This window comes from Schistocerca piceifrons, chromosome 11, assembly GCF_021461385.2.
Source record: "Schistocerca piceifrons isolate TAMUIC-IGC-003096 chromosome 11, iqSchPice1.1, whole genome shotgun sequence".
In the NCBI taxonomy this organism is placed as follows: domain Eukaryota; kingdom Metazoa; phylum Arthropoda; class Insecta; order Orthoptera; family Acrididae; genus Schistocerca; species Schistocerca piceifrons.
In genome coordinates, this window is record NC_060148.1 from 78,991,055 (window position 1) to 79,006,703 (window position 15,649).

The 15,649-nt window shown below is 40.4% G+C and overlaps 1 protein-coding gene across 2 annotated transcripts in view; it reads right to left on the reverse strand.

Annotated features, from left to right (window-relative positions):
- LOC124720505 (solute carrier family 35 member E2A-like) overlaps positions 1-15,649 on the reverse strand; it is a 142,197-nt gene that overhangs the window by 79,553 nt on the left and 46,995 nt on the right. For both annotated transcript variants that reach the window (XM_047245863.1, XM_047245861.1), the window contains exon 4: positions 5,109-5,241. In XM_047245863.1, coding sequence (XP_047101819.1) covers positions 5,109-5,241 — 133 coding nt within the window. The remainder of the gene's footprint in view (positions 1-5,108; positions 5,242-15,649) is intronic.

Sequence of the window (15,649 nt, forward strand, 5' to 3'; positions counted from 1 at the left end):
TCGAACATTTTTTATACCCAGAATGGCACGTACAGGACTTGCAACATGCGGCCGTACATTATCCTGCTGAAATGTAGGGTTTCGCAGGGATCGAATGAAGGATAGAGCCACGGGTCGTAACACATCTGAAATGTAACATCCACTGTTCAAATTGCCGTCAATACGAACAAGAGGTGACCAAGACGTGTAACCGATGGCACTCCATACCATCACACCGGGTGATACGCCAGTATGGTGATGACGAATACACGCTTCCAATGTGCGTTCACCGCAATGTCGCCAAACACGGATGCGACCATCATGATGCTGTAAACAGAACCTGGATACATCCGGAAAAAAAAAAAGACGTTTTGCCATTCGTGCACCCAGGTTCTTCGTCGAGTACACCATCACAGGCGCTCCTGTCTGTGATGAGGCGTCAAGGGTAACCACAGTCATAGTCTCCGAGCTGATAGTCCATGCTGCTGCAAATGTCATCGAACTGTTCATGCAGATGGTCGTTGTCTTGCAAACATCCCCATCTGTTGACTCAGGAATCGAGACGTGGCTGCACGATCCATTACAGCCGTGCGGATAAGATGCCTGTCACCTTGACTGCTAACGATACGAAACCGTTAGGATCCAGCACGGCCTTCCGTATTACCCTCCTGCACCCACCGATTCCATATTCTGCTAACAGTCATTGGATCTCGAGCAATGACAGCAGCAATGTCGCGATACGATAAACCGCAATCGCGATAGGCTACAATCCGATCTTTATTAATAGTCGGAAACGTTATGGTACGCATTTCTCCGCCCTACACGAGGCATCACAACAATGTTTCACCAGGCAACGCCGGTCAACTGCTGTTTGTGTATGAGAAATCGGTTGGAAACTTTCCTCATGCCAGCATGTTGTAGGTGTCGCCTCTGGTGCCAACCTTGTGTGAATGCTCTGAGAAGCTAATCATTTGCATATCACAGCATCTTCTTCCTGTCGGTTAAATTTCGAGTCTATAGCACATCATCTTCGTGGTGTAGCAATTTTAATGGCCTGTTGTGTATTTTAACACTGCAACCCAGCTGGAAACCTGACAGCTTTTCATCAAATTATTTTCCTGTTCCACTCAGAAACAAAGTGAGGACAAAAAAACCATTCAAATGTCTTCATACAAGCCCTTATTTCTCTTATCTTGTCTTTGTGGTCCTCATGTGAAATGTACGTATGTGGCAGTAGAATTGCCCTTCAGTCAGTCAAAAATGCTAATTCTGTAAATTTTTTCACTATTGTTTTGTGAAAAGGATATAATATTCTCTCCAGGGATTCCTATTTGAGCCCACTGAGCTTTTCTGTAATACTCACACATTGATCAAACCTATCAGTAACAAATCTAGCTGCACAATTTTAATTGCTTTGATGTCTTCTTTTAATCTGACCTGCTGCGGATCCCAAACACTCCAGCAGTACTAGAGAAGGGCCATGCAAGTATTCTGCACACGGTCTCTTCTATAGATGAGCTACACTTTCCTAGAATTATCCCAACAAACCAAAGTCAACCATTCACCTTCCCCACAGCAGACGTTATGTTCTTGTCCCATTTCATGACGTTTTGCTCTGTTACACCTAGGTATTTAATCTTTGTGACTGTGACAAAAGCCATACAACATTAACGCCGTACCTGAATATCAGATGATTTTTTTTTCCTACTCCTCTGGATTAACTTGCATTTTTCTACATTTAAAGCAAGTTGCAATTTATCATCCTCAAACGGAAATTCTGTTGAAGTCATCTTGACCCTCCAAGAGTCGCTCAGCAACAAACCTTTCCCATATACTTCAGTGTAATCAGCAAACATTTGCAGACTGTGCTCATCTACGTGTACAAAAAAAGAGAGCAGTCCTATCACACTTCCCTAGGATCCCAGCTCTCCTGAACTGTGCAGGTGGGAACTATCCCTTCAATACATCCCACACTCCCGTAACCCTCCTGGTCTCAACGTTTGCAACTCACTGTCTTTCAGCCACCTCTCCCCTTCCCTGTTCCCACTCCAGCACTACATAGCCTTCTATTCCACCAGCACACCCACAGTCTTTATACTTCTCCCCTTTTCTGCCCCCTGTCTAACATTCCGACTGCACCTACTGCATTTATTCGAATCTAAGCCGCACTTTTTTCCGGTTTTTGTGATCCAAAAAACTGCCTGCGGCTTAGAATCGACTGCAAAGTAAGCGGAAGTTCTGAAAAATGTTTGTGGGTGCCGCCGCAACTAACTTCTGCCGTCGAATATATGTGGCGCTACAAAGGCATGCTTTGCAGGCACAATACTGGCGCCAAAACCTCTGCGACAGTAAAAAAGAAAGGTGGAAGATGAGCTTTTCTTCTCTGCCCCGAGTTTCGACCACTGCATTTTCATACATTATCCAACGAAGTAAATACATATTCCTTATTGTTCATCTTCGAATGTAGCAGCATTTCAATGTACTACGAAAATCCGACTGGCAAGACTGTGTGGGATGTTTGTCAATATGGCCAACTCTACGTTCTGAATTCTTTCCTGCCCGTGAGAAGAGATGGTTGCTAATAGGAACTTTTATGAATTGTGAATCACAAGCAGTATTCTCTTCACCATAAGAATAATATGAATATAAATATTTTGCCATCTATTCTTTCGTGTTTGCCGCTATCTCATTTAAATCCTGTCTGCCTAATAAACTACGAAACTAGAGTGAGACAACAGCAAATGCGGAAGAATATACGTATTAGGTCATGTTTATATTTGTATTATTCTTATGCCTAATAGTGATACAGTCAGAAATTAAGCACGGCAATTAACTAGATTTTTAAATCTAAGATGACTCTAATTTCTGTGCAGAATGTAATGTACCAAAGAGGCGTCTGCAAAGATTTTCAAACGGAGAAAATTTTTCGCTGAACTCTCGTTCAGAACATCATCTATCATACGCAGTCAATTATTTGGTTCTTGTTTATCATTATCAAAGAAAGCAGCAGTGTAAGTAACAACAAATAGCAGTCTCTTGCCATTGTTTCGCTAGTGAGACGATTCCCCTCTCTCTCTTTTTTTAATTGTAAGCGGCGGTAGCGTGCACAAAAGCAAGCCATGCCGCAAGCGGCGACATGCCATAAACACTCATTATCAGAATGTGACAAACAATGCATGACATGGTACAGTACTGAATTTTCAGCTTAGAGTGACTTAAACACCTTTAACAAAGAGAATGGCACTTATCAGATCAAAGAAAAATAAGCAATCAATTCAGACCAGATGAAGCACGTGAAAAAGGAAGGGTATACGTATAAATACGGACGGAGTGCCTGATGCATAGCAATGGCTACCTGGTAAAGCTTAACTGCTAAGCTTACGATTCGAACCAAACTACTGTAGCTGTATCGTCATTCGTTCACCCTAATTGTCTCTCATATTACAACGGACCAACTTTGTTTCGATTTCGATGTGCGGCCTAAAACTTTTCTCTCCCCTTGAACTTCGTGTCTCAAATTTCACGTGCGGCTTAGATTTGGGAATTTTTTTTTCCCTTGATTTCGAGTCTCATTTTTCAGGTACGGCTTAGATACGAGTAAATACGGTAGCTGCCCTACCCTCTCTGTATGTTCCCACGAGCAGCACTTTACTGTCCCGCCACCCACCCTGCTATCCCTCCCCCTCAACACCCCAGCCTCCTTATCCCCACCACCCAGATTGCTTCTCTCATCACGCGCAGCTGCCTGTTCTCCGGCCTTAGCATCCAGAGATGTTGGTCACATGTGTGAGCTGTGTTTGTGTGAATGTGGGTGCATGTTGTCTATTTCAAAAGAAGGTCTTCTGGCCAAAACCTTACATGTGTAGTAGTCTTTTTGCTGTGCTTGTCTGCAACTCAACAGCTCCGCTATATGGTGAACAGCAATCTATCCTTTTCATAATATTATCATTATTCCAGCCTGGATTTTCCATTGTTTCAGAAGTAATTGTGCTTCATTTGGCTGAAACTGATAGGCAGGAGTAAATGCGACACACTGTGTATGTTTCCATGTGTTCAGATTTAATGTACATGTAGTTTTATATTTTTGACAAAAGTGAGAAAAATTTATTGCTAATCTACCCAATGTTGGATGAATTTTACCTCCATCTGCCTAAACCAAATTTGATCATTCTTCATTCATGTAGCCACTGTGTTCGTGAATGCTTTATGCTTGTTAAAGTATTTTGAAATCTGTATTTGCAGCTACTAAAAATGTGGAAACAGCAACATTTCCAGATGTACGCAGAAATAGTCAAAATGGAACAACTGACTATGCTTTCAATAGATAAAATGAAATGCATATGCATCTTTAGAAGTAGCAAAATGGCTTTCAAGTACCTTTCATAATAGATCTGATTTATGCAGTACTTTTGCAGCAAAGACTAGCTTCATTGTCACATCATTAAATTGAAACCATATCAAATTCAAATACATAAAACATTTCTGTGATATGAAATTCTTTCTGTCATGTGCGCTTCTGTTTATGAGCAAATAGACGTGTCGAACAGAATGTTATCTGCCAACTATGGTCGGCTATGTTGGCTGCATTGATACAGCTGTCAGTACCAACTGAGGCCGTTCGATTCACACTGAAACTTCGACTCGTCATTCACCGCACACTGGCTCTTTAGAAAGTACAGAAGCTGATGCAATTATGCAGAACAAAGGTGCCTTTCCTTTTTTTTATGAACAGCTACTATATAAAGATTTTTTCAGCCTGCAAGGTACGCATACTCCTCATATTGAAATTGACGATTTATGATTTGAGAGAAAAAATCTCTATTACAGGCCACACCGCAATTTTTCAAGGCAAAAATTAGGAAAAAAGGTACAGCGTATATTTGCACGAATACGGTATTAGTGAGGCCTGTTCAGAAGTTTTTGGAGTTAGTTGGTGTCTGAAAGCACAATGAGTTGGATGTGTCGGCAACAGAAAATGCGATTTATTTATGAATAGGTGTCGGACACCGAAAAATATACGTCAGGGGCAATTAATTTGGAAGCTGTCGAAGGTCTAAATTATTCATAAAATTTCTTACTATTTTTACACTGTTGCAGTAAGAAATGTGTCAACTTGAAGCAGCACTCACCACTCGGTGAGATTGGTGGCCATGGCGGCGATAAAGCCCCGCGTGTCGAAGCTCAGCTCGTTGGCGGAGCAGAGCGCGAGGCCGCCCATCACGGGGATGAGGGACAGGCCCACGTACAGGCCCGTCGTCTCACCTGCCGACAGCACACGTCCAACGTTAGGCTACATAAGAAATCACACAAAATAAGAAAACGGTGACAATTATAAACTAGGAAGTGGGGTGCCAGCAGGAAGGACATCTGGCCACCCCTTCACACTAACCGTGCCAAATCCAATGGTAACAATGCCGACCCTGCCGAAATTGCGGGACGAAGGCACAAGTGAAAGAAAGAAAGAAAGACTAGTATGGAAGCATGGTAAAGCATGGTTTTACAATGGAGTGAACACAAACAAATGAGTATCAGCAACTGAGGATTCTCTCTGGTGTAAACACTAGCCGAGTGCAGTGAACTGCATTTGACCGCATTCTGTTTGCGTTCGCTAGTGTTCTGCTGGTTGTCAGTTTTTTAGCAAACCACCACAGGAAGTTCAAGTCCTATCTGCTTCGGCGCTAGCTGCAGAGGAAGCTCTTGTTTGCTGTCTTGTTTACTTCCGTTGCTGTTGACACAAGTTGCACGACTGATAGAGCATTTCAAAGAGAATGTAATGTTGCCGATAGAAAAATATAGGTATCATACATGCTTCTTGGGTTGAAGAGATCTACAGCACAAATACTGATGGAAAGGAAGTGCAATTCGTAGAAAATTGCTGGAGCACTCTAAGATGCTCTCGTGACACAAGAACGACAATCAATTCATTAGATGCTTGCATCAGGTGGGAACAGAATGAACCAGCTTTATAATTATTTTTATTAAAAAGTAAAAGCACAACATATTTCATTGAAAGCTAACAAGTGTGAATATGTATCTATTATGGTTATTAAAATTATATGAAAGATCTGATTATTCCCATTGCTTACATTCATGGTAGCCCTAATTACAAGGGCTGATTTCTGATGACAAATAAAAATGATCTGGGGTTATGCTATCTGCCCTCTAACGAACTGTACAGCAGATTTTATCATGTAGCCTATGTGACACAAGTCATATGTATATTTCACCTATGATTAATCGTATTTTATAGATACTATAGGTCAATCCATGAACAATGATGGGCCATGTAGGTCCATGTCCTGTAGAGGCACAGACAGGGATTGTTGTGTTGCTGGTTGCAAATGGTAGATGCAGTACTCCCATAGAGATGCAGACGCCAAACAGTTTGTAAGCTTGTGTTTAGGGGGTTGCGGGCAGCAGAGAAAGTTAAGCCCCCTCCACCACACGCCTACCACAGCGAGATGACTGGATCGAAAGGAATAACATATGCAATGTCGGCTGGCACGTTAAGTTGCATTTTGTGCTTCACCCCGAGCATCTGCATACGTGGAAGTACGAATGCTTGTGTCCAATGGCAATGCTAAAGTTTACTGATAATTATTTTCATAAAACACCAAAAAATTTCAAAATCTTGATGACCTGTAATGCTCTGATAATGCCACAGATGGCTACCCCATTGGACTTCCTCTTCCACTGTCACCTCGACTGCTACGTACTTTCAGATGAGGTTCTCTGCTTTACGAACTATGTGCTTCCCGTGTGCAGTGTGTAACTGCTGCCAACATGGACATGGTCTACCACACATTACATGTTATATAACATACTAAATGGAATAATTTAAATACCACAAAAATATTTATGTAATTTCAAAAATATTCTGTCTTTTGCTACTGCGATAAAAGTTTTATTTAGACAGTCTAAACTAGGCCAGATGCATATCGATTTATCTTAAAGCACTTCAATCAAAGCAAAGCTGACGAAGTACACAAAGTGAACTGTGGACTCATAAAAGCTAAAATATATTGGTGAGTGTTGTCGTAAAACAACAGCAACTACTCACTAAAATATAGATCAGTCACAACAAATGTGAAATATGATCTTACCACCACAGAGATACACAAAACTATGACAGGTAATCAAGTGGCTCGGCAATTTAGAAGCCAAAATACTGTGCACTGACAATGCTTCAAAATAAAACAAAACACTTATTGCCTAAATAAGATTTTCATTACTGTTGCAAAACATAGACTGTATCACAATACTAATGGTAAAACTGCGATCACAATCAACTGCACAACTGCAGAAGAGAAGCTAAAGCAAAAAAAAGGGACAGCAAGAATATTGTATGTGTGCCTCGCCTTTCATTTTTCCAATCGCTGCAACTGTCGCCGTCTATACTACAGTAGTTCATGTTGGTGTCAAGTTTATTTGATGTTAGATTGATATTGATGATGATGGGATCAAGTAGATTATCAATGAAAGTTTTCCTCTCCTTGTCCTTCTCCTGTAACCATTCTGGGTGCTGAACACATTCAACTCGTGCTGAAGGAGTTAAGCTGTCACGTGCTTCATGCAAAAGCCTCTCTGTGTCAGCAATTTTAAATGTCTTCTTTTGCTCTGTGACATACCCTTTCACTTGTGCGCATATGAGCTCTATCATATTGTACTGATAATTATATGGCGGCAAATGAAAAACTGTATGTCCACATTCCTGTGCAGTACAACCGATGTCAAACTTTTACATGAGGTTTATGAAGCTCTACAAGATTCAACAATTCAGCCAGAGTTTGGTTGACAGTGTCGATATCTTTTTACTTGCGAGCCACAGCACGATACAAGCTTTTTATTGCACCTGTCGTAGGTGCCTTGTCAACAACAACCGAGTGATAACTCGCTCTGTCAGTAACTATCGCTGCGTTTGCAGATAAGTAAAGGAGAAACTGTTTTCAAAACCATAATATGTCTCTGAAGTCATTTCAAAATGACAATCCCCTGAATTATTCTTTTTTGCCTGGAACAGTCATTTTCTTTCTGGAATGTATCCGGAATGAGAACCAGTGTGGAGCACAATTATTCGTCACCTTCATCAACTGGTACTTTAAAGCCACCTGAACCATCATTCAGTTTCTAACACACTTTTCTCATATGATTCTGGATTGTCTCTGTTTCGTCCAAGTAAAAAAATGTTCCGATTGTCAGATTTTCTTATTTCAAGAATACTTTTTAACTATCAAGAAGCTGTGCCATTTTTCGTATCACGAGCAGGTGTGCAGCGAACTTTGTACATCTGTAAGGAATAGCAGTCTTTATGCTACCAAAGTAAACACTTATGAGCAAAATCAGTTTAATGTTAGTTTGATTCAACAACAATATAAGAAACTGATGTTGAGCTAAATCATTGTTTAATTAAACAATAATAAAATAAACTTTCACTGTTATCACTCTGTTGCCACATACAAGCATTATCCCATAGTAACGACCCACTAAAAGCAGTAAACAGTGCAACTTCATCAGATCCCAACCAACTGCTTATTCATTCACTGTCTATCTTGTAGATAACTTTCATTATAGGACTGTTCTCCTACCAAGGAATCTTGGTAATTTTCTTGCACGGATCATAACTTTTTTCTCGTGTAGTTCATTGTTTATTTTATATTATGGTTGCTCACTCAGATGTATGGCAACACAGCTTATCACTGTGTTAGCAAAAGCAGTAATGAAGGAATAGGTATGGGATAACAATTGTAAAAACAACAAAGGAATGGTGCAGCAAGACAATGTGATTGGTGCACTTTATACATAGGCACACCTGCTTGATGGTTAAGAACTGTGCCCTTAAAGCAGCGATATCACAACATTCCCTTGAAAATTTTCTTCTTTCATTCATAAGTACATATTTGAACCCAATATTCTTTGCAGTGCCTTTAAGAATTACAGTTTCATGCATTTTCAATGTAATTTTTTTTGACAGTAGGAAATTTGACTGTCTTATGCATATTGAGCACAACTCGCCTTAGATCATCTTTTTCGAAATAATCTAAATTCGTGACAGTCTTCTCACAACTGTGATGTTCCCCACCGATTTGAAAACTGGGGTTCCACTGGTCTGAACAGACAAATTACCTTCACTGGCAATCTGCTGAATGATTCTCAAGATGAGGCTACTTGCTTCCACAGTCCATTCCTGAGATCTGGTAACATCTGTGACAGCTCCACTGTTTCCTGCTTTGTGGTTGACGGAAGAGTGTATCCGATAAATTATTTCCCTTGCTAGTTTATGGAGAATTTGTCACTTACCACCACCGTCAGCAGTGATGAATTGCAACAAATCGAATATAAATTCACCAAATACCTGACACAATCACGTTTAATACTCACACTGGCCAATATGCTCACAGCAGAGAGCTGAGAAATCTACTGAATGCTCACTAGCTGTCTGAGGTTCATCTGGCATCTGGTGTGCAGAATCAGCCTAAACTCTATCACTGTCATTCATAGCTCCAATTATACCTTCCTTGTACATACTTTAATACAATCCTCAAAGTGGAATGAGATTTTCACTCTGCAGCAGAGTGTGTGCTGATATGAAACTTCCTGGCAGGTTAAAACTGTGTGCTGGACTGAGACTGACTCGGGACCTTTGCCTTTCCCGGGCAAGTGCTCTACCATCTGAACCACCCAAGCACGACTCAGACGAGCTACTGGCAGAAGTATAGCTGTGAGGACAGGGCGTGAGTCGTGCTTGGGTAGCTCAGATGGTAGAGCACTTGCCAGTGAAATGCAAAGGTCCCGAGTTCGAGTCTCGGTCCGGCACACAGTTTTAATCTGCCAGAAAGTTTCAATTCTCAAAGTGTTTCGCACATGTTGCTGCAAACCTCACAGCAGCAATTGAAATGTGAAACAACCACCAAGGTAACTATCTCCAGCAGCCAATAACTAAGAGCGTAAATGCTAGCTGTTTTCCTGTTTATGTTGGCTGCCAGTACTTAAAAAAGAGTTCTACTTTTAAATTTCGGCCTTAATCACAATTAGAAGGCAGTAAAAAGCATCAACGAACATACATGCAAATTTTTTGACTAATGCTACGAAGTATCGGAGCTGTTAAGTGCACTACCTCTATGAATTTCATATTTATCTACAAATTTAGACATCTAAATTCTTCTTTCCTTATCCCATTTTGCTTTCTTCATCGATAACAGTGTGTTCATCATGGAAAATAATGTTCTATGAATATGAAAGTTTTGCACTGTGTCTCTACTTATATAGTGTTGTATCCTGGGTGCCAATTTTTTGTGCCAAAAACCAATAACACAGCGTTCACAGGCTACGCTCATCATACTGCGTTCTCTTTCATTCCCTCTAGTGTAAACACTTGTGTTCACTTCCATTCGCTCCAGTGTGAAATGAGCTTAAGACTACTATAAAAACCATGTTTCAAGGAAACCATATTTCAAGGAAACATTTATGTCAGAGCTGCAATAAACGACAAAAAAGATGATACTAGCATATTGGTGAAAACTGTAAATGGCATTCTCATAATAGCGTTTATACTGAAGAACGAATTTGAGCCATGCTCAGTAGCTGAGGAGTCTCCTACAGCCCTTGCTACCTGGACTGGGTGGAAGGCACCCCTGTCTGAAAAACCCATGTACAGACCACACCCGTAGTTACTTTGGTAGCAGACATTGACTTACAGTGCACACTTGATCCATTTAGAGCAGTGACGACCAAGAGTTCAGCACATGAGCTGTGCCCTGGTTTGCATGCTATAGCTCTCTCACATCACTGCACACTTCCCCCACCACCATGACACACTGAGTGTGAGGAGGGGTAAGACGGGGAAACTGTGAAAGTGTCCATTTAAATGGCAATCCAGTCGCATTGCATACGACTCAATTTCACATTTCGTAGTTTGTGAAAACAAAGATCACAAACGAAACAAATTTTCAGTATTATTTAATTATTTTTGGCATGCTGAAGATATAATTTTTATCTGGCACAAACTATCAGCATACAGACAGATGTAGACAATTTCAAAGATTTTCACAGTCAGGTTTCCACGTTAATTGTCATAATCGAGAACAGCCTTTCATACACATATTTTGTCTGAAATGTTTTATCATGTTGGCAACCTCATTATAAACATAAAATAATTTGTCATTTAAGCAGTAATTGCAGGGCAGACAATCAGTTCTGTCTGCACATGCATAGGGGCACTTTCAACTGATTGGGTTGATCTAGGGGAGGAGACCAAACAGCGAGGTCATCGGTCTCACTGGATTATGGAAGGATGGGGAAGGAAGTCGGCCGTGCCCTTTCAAAGGAACCATCCTGGCATTTGCCTGAAGCGATTTAGGGAAATCACGGAAAACCTAAATTAGGGTGGCCAGACGTGGGATTGAACCGTCGTCCACTCGAATACGAGTCCAGCGTGCCAATCACCGCGCCACCCTGCTCAGTCACTTTCAACTGAAATGGCAAACAGTCTCAAAAACAACTAGAAAACAGGTATGAGATTGGCAGTGTTGTCGAAACGTTTAGAAAACTATCCTTGTAATTCTTTCGAGGCCACAGTGAATTCTTCAAAACATTCATTTTCTTTAACGCCAGTCAGCTTACGAAAATGGACAGTGTTTTTTTGCCACAATTTGTCTTTTGTACTGTTTGCTTTTCTCTGTAAATGCAACACCATCAAATCAGCAATAAGTTGTCTCTCACCTTGAAATGCCTTGCTGTGGGCAGCGTGCAGTCAAGTAGGCTTAAAATGTGAGGTCTACAATCCATTCGAGATGTTCTAATTTTCACTCCTATCCTCTTTTTTTCCTTCATAAATTAAACAATGGCAAGTTTCAAATCGAAAAATCATTCTAGTCATGCTCCTTGACTTAAACAGTATACCTTGCAGTAATATAAAGTCTCTACATTCTTTGTTCAAGTCCACTGAAAATTGTTGCAACTGACAGTGGAGTTCTGTGTGTAGTTTTAGAGAATTTACTCTATTCACTACAAATTTCACCAAGTACTCTACGCTTACAAATTTAGCACAAACTACCTCTTGATCACTAGAACAATAAATCCCATCTGTCGATTGTTGTAATTTTTTGTCTTTCATCACCATCATCATCATCTAAATCTTTTAAAGTCTTTCTGTGTGATGCTGTAATGTCATTCCACAGTAAATTTGTGTTACCTGTTAATTATGCAACTACACTGCATAAAACATACTGAGAATCTTGATCCTTCTCTCCTTTCATTCCCGTTCATTTTGAAAGACTTGTGACAATAGATTGCTAGACTGTCTCTTTTTGTGCAGACAGGCTCTGTACCTGTGAACTACTTTCATATCACAAATAAGTAACAAAGGGTAAACAGCACTGACACCATGATTCTCCTGAACTGGAAAAAATCTTGCCAACTGAAAAATGCCGCACCCTGATGCTAAACGAAATGTTGCTCAATACTTCCAAGAAGTGATGTGCGTGCACGAATAATGCTGTATGGCACATATTGTATTTTTTAGGAAATCAACAAAAACTGTTAATTCCAGAGAATCGCTGCCAAATAATATTGTAATAGCAGATATGTATTGTTTGTGCATATAGATTGTTGAAAAACCTGGTTGTGCATTTTAAAATAGCAATTAGCATAGTTTTTTAAAAATAAGTAAGTATTAAAATGAAAAAATGCTTTACAGCAACGGATATACAGCATTATTTCTGATCACTCTGTACTCTGGTGTGATGATAAGGCTGCCTAGAATCCAAAAGTTGTAAGAAAGAAAATTGTAACAATATACAAATTGATATTTATTGTATACTGGTTACTTTGGTTGAGACACAAATCTGGGACATTAAACTCAGTTGTCACACTGCAGGTTTTTGTAAAAATGACTGTATTTTGGCTCCATATATTTCATCAGGTCCAACAGATCACTCTTCTCCTCATGAAGTTTCAGTGCCCCACTGCATAGCAATCGGAAACCAGAAGGCAACAGAAATTTTTTTACTTCTAGTTCACAACCATGTTTCGCAATGCAATGTCTTTCCCACGGACAATGCACATTGTAATTACGGCACACACTTATACCTTGAGGATTGTCACTACATAGCTTCAACCAGAGCACACCAGTAATTTTCAAAGCAGTTGGCATTTCGAAAACCAACTTAACGGATCCTATGCCCTGGAAGTCACCCATCATCATCCCCTGAATGGTCAGTTTCAACGGACAGACAAAGGCCTAAGCAATGACCTGCTGCCATTCTAAAGGAATCATAACCTTTGACCCTTTCGTTCTTTTCTTGATCATTGTGATGTCGCTGTCACAACGTAGGAAACTATGAATCAAACATAAAAACTTCTGATGTATTTCTGTAAAGTACTTGCAGCAGACGAGATAGAAATAAAGCTCTAAAACCCTCCAGTTCCTGTTCTGTCCAACACAGCGGTCAGACCATACAATCAGTTTACATTCCATACCTTCAAGTATCACAAACTTATTTAGAAACTACTTTGGCTGAACCTTTCCTTGCGACGGATTCAGCTCACAAATTTACTGTGTTGTTTCCAGTACCAATGTCATGAACTATGAAATTATATGATGACAGTTGTCTCTGGCAGAATACTGTGGAATGCGTCAAAGTAGGACAAAGTAAAAAAAAACTGTTCTGGGTCAACACATATAACATGTACACTGTTCCTTTTAGCCTCTTGTGTAAATCCCCCCCACTCTGTATGCTTGGTCTGCTTTTGTGTGACAACTGATTCTCAAGTTCAATGTTGTGCACTTCTATTTCATCTTAAGTTGCTATCATAAAGAATCGTTACATTCTCCAGAGGTTGAGATCGAGGTACAGATACTCTTTTGAACATTTATTCCTGCTGCAATGGCTCATCTGCTTTGGGAAACTTGAAATGTGTTCCCGAATCAGAGCCCTGTCATCATTTGATATGGCATGAGGACTACTGAAATGTTTTCCTTGACCGTCTTTAGAAGTGGTCATTCCACATTTCAGTTTACGTTGAAAGTCTTTATTCAAATGGTTCTGAGCACTATGGGACTTAACAGCTATGGTCATCAGTCCCATAGAACTTAGAACTACTTAAACCTAACTAACCTAAGGACAGCACAGAACACCCAGTCATCACGAGGCAGAGAAAATCCCTGACCCCGCCGGGAATCGAACCCGGGAACCCGGGCGTGGGAAGCGAGAACGCTACCGCACGACCACGAGCTGCGGACAAAGTCTTTATTGATTGCCAGGTAATGCAGAATATGTCAAGCAATGTTTTTGACACTCTTTTTTGGGCTGTACTTCATAATTGAAAGTCTCTTGTTTCCACGAAATAATGTCTGTCTTACCTTCCTTTAGTCTAGGGGACATGTTTATTTCCATGGAGCTTATCAAGTAAATGGACTGTTTATTGTGCATGTGATATTCTTTGTACAGCTTTAATTTAATTTCCAGGTTTATGTCTTTGCATCCTTCTTTTCAACAAACTTCTGCACTCCATACATGATCCTGAATCATACAGTCAATATTACTACCTAACATTCAAGTGAATTATCATATTTCACATTCTCTTTTAATAACACAGCAGTGCTCAGAGTGTATTATATTTTTTTGTCGATGATAACGACAGAACTGTAGTTGATTCTATGCATATTACATATTTTTACTGTGATGTTTTCAAAAGATGTACATAATGTACATCGTCAGAGCCATGTACTCTACAGGGCACATACACTGCTGAACAGGACACAGATGCTCTATAGACATAAGCCTTTAGGAAACCGATACTGCGTTATTCCACTCATCTGTACTGAAGGCTGATTTATGTTCCAAAACAGCATCACAAAGTCTTTCCTCTTAACACCCTGCCAATTACCGAAGTTAACTTTCCTTTTCCACGCATTATTTGCATGTTTAAAACCACTTGAAGTGTCACCTTGCTACACTCCACCATTCTTGAAACATACAGCACTGTTCGCACAGAGGCACAGAAACTGCATCTCTCTCCTCGCTGTCTCGTGCTGCCATCGCACAGTAAATAGGTCAACTACTACAGCAAGCGATGCAGACTGCCGTACACATCGTTACTCCACTGCGATTCTACAAAATGTCAAAATATGCCATACAGTGTTATTCGTGGGCACACTTCAAGTATTGAACAAAGCCGACAGGCCAAGTCACGGCCTGCACATACATCGTGCTCGTGACCCTGATTTAAAGGAATTCTAAAGTTCTCAACTCTATTGCACACATGAAGGAAGTTGCAGCCTAGCTTTCCACAGAACGTCTAAAACCTCCGGTTTAAGCCTTCCTCTAGTGTAAGAAATGGTGTCACAAGCAGCACTGGGGACCATGCAGTTAGGAAGTCTACAAAACAACAGCCTCCGCACCCATCAGCATTGATCTCCAAAACACTGACAATGTATAATCCAACTTTTGCTTTCCTCATATGACTCCCAGAAAGTGATGAATTATGCCACTTAGGCAAAGGGAATTTTTCTAGACTTCCAAAAAGTATCTGAATTAGTATACCACAGCAATGATTATAAGCAAAACTATGATCGTATGGGGTATGGGTGTGAAATATAAATTGGTGACCGGATTGTAGGTTTCTTGGTAGAGAGAACTTAGGACATTATCTAGGATGGAGAGTCACTGAC